The sequence below is a fragment of the Manis javanica genome, chromosome 2, assembly GCF_040802235.1.
Source record: "Manis javanica isolate MJ-LG chromosome 2, MJ_LKY, whole genome shotgun sequence".
NCBI classification, from domain to species: domain Eukaryota; kingdom Metazoa; phylum Chordata; class Mammalia; order Pholidota; family Manidae; genus Manis; species Manis javanica.
Window position 1 is genome coordinate 147,308,615 of NC_133157.1, and position 12,224 is coordinate 147,320,838.

The window sequence follows — 12,224 nt, forward strand, 5'->3', positions numbered from 1 at the left end:
AAAGGAATTCAGCAAAGTTGAAGGATACAAAATTAATACACAGAAATCTGTGGATTTCCTATACACTAACAATGAACTAATAAAAAGAGAAATCAGGAACACAATTCCATTCACAATTGCATCAAAAAGAATAAAACACCTAGGAATAAACCTAACCAAGAAAGTGGAAGACCTATATCCTGAAAACTCTTAAGATAAATTAAAGAGAACACTAACAAATGGAGACTCATCCCATGCTCTTATTAATATTGTCAAAATGGCCATCCTACCCAAAGCAATATACAGATTTGATGCAATCCCTATCAAATTAACAACAGCATTCTTCAACAAAGGGGAACAAATAGTTCAAAAATTCATGTGGAAACACCAAAGACCCTGAATAGCCAAAGTAAACCTGAGAAGGAAGAGTAAAGTGGGGGGTATCTCCCTCCCTAACTTCAAGCTCTACTACAAAGCCACAGTAATCAAGACAATTTCATACTGGCAAAAGACCCAAGCCACAGACCAGTGGAACAGAAGAGAGACTCCAGACATTAACCCAAACATATATGGTCAATTAATATACGATAAAGGAGCCATGGACATACAATGGGGAAAAGACAGCCTCTTCAACAGTTGGTGCTGGCAAAACTGGACACCTACATGTAAGAGAATGAAACTGGATCACTGTCTAACCCCATACGCAAAAGTAAATTCGAAATGGATCAAAGACCTGAATGTAAGTCATGAAACCATAAAACTCTTAGAAAAAAACATAGGCAAAAATCTCTTGGACATAAACATGAGTGACTTCTTCATGAACCTATCTCCCTGGGCAAGGGAAACAAAAGCAAAAATGAACAAGTGGGACTATATCAAGCTGAAAAACTTCTGCACAGCAAAGGACACCATCAGTTGAACAAAAAGGCATCCTACATACAGTATGGGAGACTATATTCATAAATCACAGATCTGATAAAGGGTTGATATCCAAAATATATAAAGAGCTCATGCACGTCAGCAAACAAAAAGCAAATTATCCAATTAAAAAAGGGGCAGAGAAGCTGAACAGAGAGTTCTCCAAAGAAGAAATTCAGATGGCCAACAGACAGTGAAAAGATGCTCCACATCACTAGTCATCAGAGAAATGCAAATTAAAACCACAATGAGATATCACGTCACACCAGTAAGGATCGGTACGATCTGAAACACAAACAACAACAAATGTTGGCAAAGTTGTAGAGAAAGAGGAACCCTCCTACACTGTTTGTGGGAATGTAAATTAGTTCAACCACTGTGGAAATCAGTATGGAGGTTCTTCAAAAAGCTCAAAATAGAAATACCATTTGACCCAGGAATCCCCCTTCTAGGACTTTACCCTAGGAATACAACAGCCCAGTGAAAAGGACAGATGCACCCTTATGTTTATCACAGCACTATTTACAATAGCCAAGAAATGGAAGCAACCTAAGTGTCCATCAGTAGATGAATGGATAAAAAAGATGTGGTACATTTACACAATGGAATATATTTCAGCCATAAGAAGAAAACAAATCCTACCATTTGCAACAACACGGATGGAGCTAGAGGGTATTATGCTCAGTGAAATAAGCCAGGTGGAGAAAAACAAGTATCAAATGATTTCACTCATCTGTGAAGTATAAGAACAAAGGAAAAACTGAAAGAATAAAACATCAGCAGACTCACAGAACCCAAGAATGGACTAACAGTTACCAAAGGGAAAGGGACTGGGGAGGATGGGTGGGAAGGGAGGTATAAGTGCAGGGAAAAAGAAATGGGGCATTACGATTACCATGCATAATGTTGGGGGAGGCACAGGGAGAGATCTGCAACACAGAGAAGACAATTATTGATTGTGCATCTTATTACACAGATGGACAGTGACTGTAATGGGGTTTGTGGGGGGTCTTGGTGAAGGGAGGAGCCTAGTAAACAATGTTCCTCATGTAACTGTAGATCAATGATATCAAAATTTAAAAAAAAAACTGCTTTCGCTGTGTCCTGCAGAAGTTGGGGTGTGGTGTTGTTATTGTCATTTGTTTCCATATATTGCTTGATCTCTATTTTGATTTGGTTGTGGATCCATTGATTATTTAGGAGCATGTTGTTAAGCCTCCATGTGTTTGTGAGCCTTTTGCCTTTCTTTGTACAATTTATTTCTAGTTTTATACCTTTGGGAATGAGAAGTTGGTTGGTAGAATTTCAACCTTTTTGAATTTACTGAGGCTCTTTTTGTGGCCTAGTATGTGGTCTATTTGGAGAATGTTCCATGTGCACTTGAGAAGAATGTGTATCCTCTTGCTTTAGGGTGTAGAGTTCTGTAGATGTCTATTAGGTCCATCTGTTCTAGTGTGTTGTTCAGTGCCTCTGCGTCCTTACTTATTTTCTGTCTGGTGGATCTGTCCTTTGGAGTGAGTGGTGTGTTGAAGTCTCCTAAAATAAATGCATTGCATTCTATTTTCTCCTTTAGTTCTGCTAGTATTTGCTTCAAGTATGTTGGTGTTCCTCTATTGGGTGCATATATATTTATAATGGTTATATCCTCTTGATGGACTGACCCTTTTATCATTATGTAATGTCCTTCTTTATCTCTTGTGACTTTCTTTGTTTGGAAGTCTATTTTATCTGATACTAGTATTGCAACACCTGCTTTTTTCTCCTTGTTGTTTGCATGAAATATCTTTTTCCATCCCTTGACTTTTAGTCTGTGCATGTCTTTGGGTTTGAGGTGAGTCTCTTTTAGGCAGCATATAGAAGGGTCTTGCTTTTTTATCCATTCTATTACTCTGTGTCTTTTGATTGGCGCATTCAGTCCATTTACATTTAGGGTGATTATTGAAAGATATGTACTTATTGTCATTGCAGGCTTTAGGTTCGTGGTTACCAAAGGTTCAAGGTTAACTTCTTTGCTATCTTACTGTCTAACTTAACTCGCTTACTGAGCTATTGTAAACACAGTCTGATGATTCTTTATTTCTCTCCCTTCTTATTCCTCCTTCTCCATTCTTTATATGTTAAGTGTTTTATTTTGGGCTCTTTTGTGTTTCCTTTGACTGCTTTTGTGGGCAGTTGATTTCATAGATAGTATTTGGTTGGTCTGCTTTCTTTGCTGTGATTTTAATTTTTCTGGTGACATCTATTTTGCCTTAGGAGTGCTCCCATCTAGATGAGTCCCTCTAAAATACCCTGTAGAAGTGGTTTGTGGGAGGCAAATTCCCTCAACTTTTGCTTGTCTGGGAATTGTTTAATTCCTCCTTCATATTGAAACGATAATCGTGCTGGATACAGTATTCTTGGTTCAAGGCCCTTCTGTTTCATTGCATTAAATATATCATGCCATTTTCTTCTGTCCTGTAAGGTTTCTGTTGAGAAGTCTGATGATTGCCTGATGGGTTTTCCTTTGTAGGTGATCTTTTTTCTCTCTCTGGCTGCCTTTAATACTCTGACCTTGTCCTTAACTTTGCCTTTTTAATTATTATGTGTCTTGGTGTTGTCCTCCTTGGGTTCCTTCTGTTGGGGGGTCTGTGTGCTTCCATGGTTTAAGCGACGATTTCCTCCCCAAGTTTAGGGAAGTTTTCAGCAAAAATTTTTCAAATACACTTTCTATCCCTTTGTCTCTCTCTCTCTTCTTCTTCTTCTTCTGGTACCCCTATAATGTGGACATTGTTCTGTTTGTATTGGTCACACAGTTCTCTTAATATTGTTTCATTCCTTGAGATCCTTTTATCTCTGTCTGCATCAGCTTCTCTGTTTCTGTTCTCTGATTTCTATTCCATTAACGGCCTCTTGCACCTTGTCCATTCTGCTTTTAAGTCATTCCAGAGATTGTTTTATTTCTATATTCTCCCTCCTTAGCTCTTGCATATTTCTCTGCTAGTCCATCAGCATGGTTATGACCTTTATTTTGAATTATTTTTCATGAAGATTGGTTAAGTCTATCTCCCCAGGTTCCCTCTCAGGGGAGGATGTCTGTGTGATTCTGGTCTGGGTCAAATTCTTCTGCCTTTTCATGGAGATAGAGGTGGTCTTGGGCAGTTGGCACATCTGTCAGCTGGAAGAACAAAGTTCCTTCCTGCTTGCTCCTTGCCTTCCTCTCCTGGGAGAATGGTGACCCCTAGCATCTTGTGCTGGGCAGCTGCATGCAGACAGGATCTCTGATTCTTGCCCATGCCGCTGTGGAGGAAGCTCTGCATGGCTGCTGTGGGCGTGGCCCATCTTAGGCTGCTGCTCTGCTATAGCGGGGCTGCGCTGGAGTTGAAATGGGTGGGAGGCTGTTTATCACTGTGAGGGGTCTCAGAGTTGCACTGCCGCCCAGGGGGTTATGGCGCCTGGAGTTCCCCGGGATTCCCAGCTGCTGGGTTGAGTGTGCCTGGACGCTTCCATCCAGCTGTGAGGGCCCTGTCCCTTTAAGACTTTCAAAAAGCACTTGCTTTTCTTTTGTTCCAGGGGTGCCAGCTGTGGGAACCCGCTTGCAGGTTTTACTGTTCCATTTCCCTAGTATCCAGCACACCACACAGTGTGTGTCTACGCTCCTGATGAGTATGACTAGGGCTGGGTATTCAGCAGTCCTGGGCTCCCTCTTCCTCCCCACTCCAACTCCTCTCCTTCCGCCTGGAAGCTGGGGTCGGGGAGTGCCTGGGTCTCGCCGGGCCTTGGCTTGTATCTTTCCCCCTTTGTGAGGTGCTGGGTTCTCACAGATGTCAATGTAGCCTGGCTGTTGTCCTGAATCTTCTAGTCTCTCTTTTAAGAATAGTTGTATTTGTTGTGTGTTCAAAAACCTATATGGTTTTGAGAGGAGATTTCCACTGCCCTACTCACGCCACCATCCTGGCTCTGCCTCCTATTATCTTTTTTTTAAGTTGAATATAGGTGATACATCATTTTATTTTGGTTTCAGATGTACAACATAGTGACTAGACAATAATACACATTACTAATTTCTCACCACAATAGGTGTAGGTACCATCTGTCACAATACCAAGATATTACAATATCATTGGCTATATTCCCTGTTACCTTCCATTACTGTGACTAATTTATTTTGTAATTTGAAGTTTGTACTTCTTTATCCCTTTCACCTTCACCTACTCCCTACCCTGATTTTCTTGTATATGATGTGGTATAATGTTACTTGAAGGTGGACTGTAATACTTAAAGTCATGTACTATTAACCTCAAAGCAACCACCAAAATATCAAAACAGAAGAGTTATAGCTAATAAGCCAGAAACAGAAATAAAACTGTATCATATAGGTACTCATTTAATCTAAAAGAAGGCATAGAAAGAGGAAACGGGGAACAAAGAGCATATGGGATAAACAGAACTCAAACCACATGATGACAGATTCAAATCAATTATATCAGTGATACAGTTGTTATATTAAGTGAAAATGGTCTAAAAAGCTCAACTAAATGGCAAACTTTCAGATTGGATCAAAAAGCAAGATCTAAATTATATGCCACCTATAAGTAATGCACTTTATATTTAAAAACACAGATTTGTTAAAAGGATAGAAATATGATATGCCACACTAAGAGGTGACAAAAGGTTGAGTTGAATTGGTTATATTAATACCAGACAAAACAGATTGGAGAAAAAAATACTACCAACAATAAACAAGGTCATTTCATAATGCTGAAAGGGTACATGAATAAGAAGCATACTAACCCTAAATGTTTATGTAGCTAATAACAGTTTCAAAATACATGAAGTAAAAATTACTAGAAATGCAAAGAGAAATAGACAAATTCACAATTATAGTCTGAGATTTCACTAGGCATAAAGTCAGCAAGGATAGGGTAGATTTGAATACCACCATTCTCCTCAGGCACCCATGGAACACGTAACAAAACAGATTATATTCTGGGTCAAAAAACAAATCTTACTGAAAGAACTCAAAAGGATTTAAGTCATACAACGTAGGATGCCTGATGACAAAGAAATCAATCTAGAAATCAGTAACAAAAATACCTCTGGAAAATACTCAAATATTTGTAAACTAAATATACATCTAATTAACCCTTGGGTCAAATGGGTAATGAAAAGAGAAATTAGAAACTATTTTTAATGGAATGAAAATGAAAACATATTAAAATTTGTGGAATGCTGCCACAGTAGTACATAAATGGAAATTTAAAGCAGTGAATGTCTATTTAGATCTGAATTTTCAAAAATATCTAATAATTATGGTTACAGTGTAGACCAAGGTTCTAGGAGGTGGAAAGGCAAGGAAAACAGTTCTGAGGCCATTTCAATATTCTGGTTGGAAAATTATGGTAACCTGACCTTGGGTGAAAACACAGAAGAAAAACACAGTCAACAAATACACTAGTGTGCCATTTACATTCCGAAAAGCACATGGAAATTATTATAGCTCATTGGCTGAGAGTATACAATAGCTCTCATTTTATTTTAACATAAACATATTTCTGAGATGGATAGATTTGAAATACACATTAAGTGCTTTATGGTGTAGTCCTAGATAAGGTGTGCTTATATTACCATAGTGTATTAAAAAGCTTTATATTTATACAATGGTCCTACCTTTACACTCCATGCCAAGTTGTTCAATTAGCAACATGGAATTCTTATAAGTAGAGTAAGGCAACTTGCCCTCTGAAGCTGTTTCAGATGACTGAGTTAAGTCATCAAGGTCATCCATTGAATTAATTTGCTTTTTGACCTACAAATAAAAAAATACTATTTCAAAACGTCCCCAAAGTATTCATAAAATATACTAAGTGTACAGCGACAATAAATATTCATCTTTTTATAAAAGCAAAACCATAAGTACTTCTTAAGAAACTGATTTTCACCAAAAAAATACCTTAATAAATAACTAGTGATTCTAAATTACTTTTTCAAATTCAATATCTACAAAGGAAGATTTTCTACTCTTTACTATAACTTTTATATTTTTTTACTGCAGAATAATATTTTTGTAATTTATTTCTTACAATACCTTATTCCTTTCATCAGATGTTTTCTTTGCAGGTCTAAAAAACAAAATTTTTTCAGACAAATATTAAATACTTAAAACAATATGTTCACCTATTGTTTTTATATGATATCTCTGCATTTGTATTTAATATTCTAAAGTGATTAAACAATAAATAGAGTAACATTAAAGGATGAAGAAAATATGCTATTAAAACTAACAAAGTATTAAATTTAGACCAAACTAACAGTCAAAGGAAAAGGAAAAGCACAATATTACTTGAATTATTTGATAGGAAGAAATGTATCAAGATTTTTAGTTGCCATTTTCAATAAAAAGAAGCTTTTACTGGTACTAAAAAACCTGATTAGAAAGTATTACTTGAGTACTTACATAAAGGAAACTCTTTTAGTAACCAGGATCTGAGCCTTTTAAGGACTTACGCAATTACAGTTGAGCCTTGAACAACATGGGTTTAGTTTGAATGATGCAGGTCCAGTTACACACAAATTTTATTTCAATAAACATATTGGAAATTTTCATAAAGATCAGCAACAATTTGAAAAAATATTTTCTTTTCTCTAGTTTAAGAGTATAATATATAATTCATATAATATAGTAAACATGTATTAATTGGCTACATGTTATTACTGAAGCTTACATTCAACAGAGGCTATTAGTAGTTAATTTTTGGAGAGTCAAAAGTTATACATGGATTTTTGACTGAATAGAGGTCAGGGGCTGTGGGTGCCTCTAACCCCTGTGCTGTACAATGGTCAAATGTATTTTGCATTATTTTATTTTTAATTTTTTTTACTAAGATATCATTGATATGCACTCTTATAACGGTTTCACATGAAAAACAATGTGGTTACTACATTCACTATTATCAACTCCCCCCACATACCCCATTGTAGTCACTGTCCATCAGTGTAACAAGATGCCACAGAGTCACTATGTGTCTTCTCTGTGCTACACTGTCTTCCCCATGATCCCCCCAACACCATAATACCCTCAATCCCTTACTCCCTCCCTCCCCACTCGCTCTTCCCTACTCCTCCCCTTTGCTAACCGCTAGCCCTTCTTGGAGTTTGTGAGTCTGTTGCTGTTTTGTTCCTTCAGTTTTGATTTGATGTTATACTCCACAAATGAGGGAAATCATTTGGTATTTATTTGACTTTCTCTACCTGATTTTTTTCATTAAGCATAATACTGTCTAGCTCTATCAATGTTGTTGCAAATGGTAGGACTTCTTTTTTCTTATGGCTGAATAATATTCCATTGTGTATATGTACCACCACCTCTTTATCCATTCATCCACTGATGGACACTCAGGTTGCTTCCATATCTTGGCTAATGTAAATAGTGCTCCAATAAACATAGGGGTGCATATGTCTTTTCAAGTTAGAACTTGTATTCTTTGGGTAAAGTCCTAGGAGTGAATTCCTAGGTCACATGATATTTCTATTTTTAGTTTTTTGGTTAAACTAGTTTACATTGCCACCAGCAGTATAGGAGGGTTCTCCTTTCTTTGCATCCTTGCCAGAATCTGTTGTTCTTAGTATTTTCAATGCTAGTCATCCTAACTGGTATGAGGTGATATCTCATTGTGGTTTTAATTTGGATTTCCCTGATAATTAGCAATGTGGAGCATCTTTGCACATGCGTGTTGGCCATCTGAATTTCTTCTTTGGAGAAGTCTCTGTTCATATCCTCTATCCATTTTTTTTTAAAGTCTAGATAACATTTTTTATATAATGGCATACATATTATACCCCTTAATCAAAAAGAGTAAATGTTTGGAGAGGATTGATCAGGCTCCCTGGAGAAAGTAGCGATACTTTGGTCAGTCATGCATAAGATACAGCATCTGTATAATCAGAGATAGAAAGCAGTCCAAGTAGATGAATTTTACAATATGAAAAACATCATGAATATCAATAAACATGGTTTATGTTAGGGGCTTGTCAACCCAGCCCCTTATTTCTGAATGCTAGTCACCTTTATTATCTCCATTGGCAAATTTTCCTTGTTTAGATTCCTTTCTTACCCATAAAATCTTGATTTTTAACTTATGGGAAATGGAGATCTGCCTTTGAGTATGAGTGTCACCTAATCTCTTAGACACATGACCTGATGAGTTTAATTTAATGTCTATATGTAGGTAGAGGAAACTTGGCATTCACTGTTTTAACTTGTTATAGAACCTGGGAGTTTCCTACTGAGGAAAAGTTGATTTGAAATAGCTGAGGTCAGAGACAGGATGAAATCATAAATTAAAGAGACTGATGCTACTATGTTGCTTTTCAATAACCTTGAATTTATTTCCTCACACTGCCATCTTGAATCCTATCCTCTGTCCATTTTTTTAATAGGGTTATTTGCTTATGGGTTGTTGAGGCATGTGAGCTCTTTGTATATTCTGATGTTAACCCCTTGTCAGATATGTTATTTACGAATATATTCTCCCATAATGTAGGATGCCTTTTTGTTCTGCTGATTGTGTCCTTTGCTGTACAGAACCTTTTTAGTTTGATGTAGTCCCATGTGTTCATGTTTGCTTTTGTTTCCCTTGCTCAAGGAGATGTGTTCAGAAAAAAAGTTGCTCATGTTTATATTCAGGAGATTTTTGCCTATGTTGTCTTCTAAGAGTTTTATGGTTTCATGACTTGCTGTCCAGTTTTGCCAACACCAGTTGAAGAGGCTGTAATTTCCCCACTGTATGTCCATGGCTTCTTTATCATATATTAATTGATCATATATGTTTGGGTTTATATCTGGGCTCTCTAGTCTATTCCACTGGTTTATGGGTGTGCTCTTGTGCTAGTACCAAATTATCTTGATTACTGTGGCTTTGTAGTAGAACTTGAAGTTGAGAAGCGTAATCCCCTCCCATCTTTATTTTTCCTTCTAAGGATTACTTTGGCTATTCCAGATCTTTTCTGGATAGATATGAATTTTAGAACTATTTGCTGTAGTTTGTTGGAGAATGATGTTGGTATTTTGATAGGGATTGCATGAATCTGTAGATTGCTTTAGGCAGGATGGCCATTTAGATAATAATAATTACTCCTATCCATAAGTACAGGATGTATTTCCATTATTGGTATCTTTAATTTTTCTCATGAGGGTATAGGTCTTTCACTTCCTCTGTTAGGTTTATTCCCAGGTATTTTATTCTTTTTGATGCAATTGTGAATGGAATTGTTTTCCTGATTTCTCCTTCTGCTAGTTCATCATTAGTGTATGGGAATGCAAGAGATTTCTGTGTATTAATTTTGTATCCTGCAACTTTGCTGAATTCATATATTAGATCTAGTAGTTTTGGAGTGGATTCTTCAGGGTTTTTTAGGTACAATATCATGTCATCTGCAAACAGTGAAAGTTTAACTTCTTCTTTACCAATCTGGATCCTTCTTATTTTTTTGTGTTTTCTAATTGCCGTGGCTAGGACGCCCAGAACTATGTTGAATAAAAGCAGGGAGAGTGGGCATCCTTGTCTCATTCCCGATCTTAAAGGAAAAGCTTTCACCTTCTCACTGTTAAGTATGATGTTGGCTCTGGGTTTGTCATATATGGCCTTTATTATGTTCAGGTGCTTGCCCTCTATACCCATTTTGTTGAGAGTTTTTATCATGAATGGATATTGAATTTTGTCAAATGCTTTTTCAACATCTATGGAGATGATCATGTGGTTTTTGTCCTTTTTGTTGATTTGGTGGATGACGTTAATGGATTTTCGAATATTGTACTATCTTTACATCCCTGGAATAAATAATACTTGATCATGATGGATGTTCTTTTTGATGTATTTTTGAATTCAGTTTGCTAATATTTTGTTGAGTATTTTTGCATCTATGTTCATCAGGGATATTGGTCTGTAATTTTCTTTTTTTGTGGTGTCTTTGCCTAGTTTTGGTATTAGAGAGATTCTGGTCTCATATAATGAGCTTGGGAGTATTCCCAGCTCTTCTACTTTTTAGAAATCTATAAGGACACTGGGTATTAGGTCTTCAGTAAATGTTTGATAAAATTCAGTGATGAAGCCATTCCATCCAGGGGTTTTTTTCTTAGGTACATTTTGATTACCATTTCAATTTCATTGCTGGTGATTGGTCTGTTCAAATTTTATGTTTCTTCCAGGGTCATCCTTGGAAGGTTGTATTTTTCTAGAAAGTTGTTCATTTCTTCTAGGTTATCCAATTTGTCACCATATAATTCTTTGTATTTCTCTCATAATTCTTTGTATTTCTGTGGTGTGCATAGTGATTTTTCCTCTCTCATTTCTGATTCAGTTTATGTGCGTAGACTATTTTTCTTGATAAGTCTGGCTAGGGGTTTATCTATTTTGTTTATTTTCTCAATGAACCAGCTCCTGATTTCATTGATTCTTTCTATTGTTTTATTCTTATCAATTTTATTTATTTCTGCTCTAATCTTTATTATGTCCCACCTTCTTCTGACATTGGGCCTCATTTGTTCTTCTTTTTTTAGTTTCGTTAATTGTGAGTTTAGACTGTTTATACTTGTATGTGGCACCCTCTAGTGCACAGAAGCTGTACTCTGGAGCTACTCTGCCCCAGGAGTGATGTTGGGGGTTGCAGGGGAGTGGCGCTAGTGCCTGGGAGAAGGAAAAATCTACTGCTTCCTGGCTGCTGTGCCTCTCTCCACTGCTAGGAACAGTAGCTGTGTGCACAGGTGTAAGCCTCTGTGCTTTGCGTTTTTAGATGCCATAGGTGGGGCCTCCCTCTGGCTGGGCTGTTGCCAGGGCAGGGCTGCCGGTTTGTAAGCCAGTGTGGGTCGGCAGGGAGGAAAGAGCAGCAGGCTGTACATCATGGTGGGGGGCCTTGGAGCTGGTAGTCAGGGGGATGGAATGCCTGAAGCTCCTGAAAGTTCCCAACCTGCTTGGCAGAGTGTGCCTGGACAATTCTGTTCACATGCCCTTTCTCCTGAGCAGTAAGCTCTGTGCAGTCCTTGCCCTTTTAGCAGCCCTCTCGCTGTTGGGAAGTCTCTCAGAGTGCCTGCCTATCTTTTGTCCCAGAGCAGCCAGATGTGGATCCGTTTTCTGCAAGTGGCTGGAATCTCAGTTTCTCCAAGTATTCCACCTGTCTTAGCTTTCCAACCCCACTGATCTCCAGAGCAGAGCACAATGCAATGTAGGTTTGTGCTCCAGAGTGGATCTTCAGAGCTGGGTGTTCGGCAGTCCTAGGCCTCCACTCCCTCCCCACTCCATTTCTCTTCCTCCTGCCGGTGAGCTATGGCAGGGGAAGAAGGGCTTGGGTCCCAC

The 12,224-nt window shown here is 37.7% G+C and overlaps 1 protein-coding gene across 7 annotated transcripts in view; it reads right to left on the reverse strand.

Annotated features, from left to right (window-relative positions):
- Positions 1-12,224, reverse strand: part of ANKRD26 (ankyrin repeat domain containing 26) — a 118,049-nt gene that overhangs the window by 39,711 nt on the left and 66,114 nt on the right. For all 7 annotated transcript variants that reach the window (XM_073229557.1, XM_036998266.2, XM_073229556.1 and 4 more), the window contains 2 exons: positions 6,962-6,995; positions 6,544-6,682 (listed from right to left, as the gene is read on the reverse strand). In XM_073229557.1, coding sequence (XP_073085658.1) covers positions 6,544-6,682; positions 6,962-6,995 — 173 coding nt within the window. The remainder of the gene's footprint in view (positions 1-6,543; positions 6,683-6,961; positions 6,996-12,224) is intronic.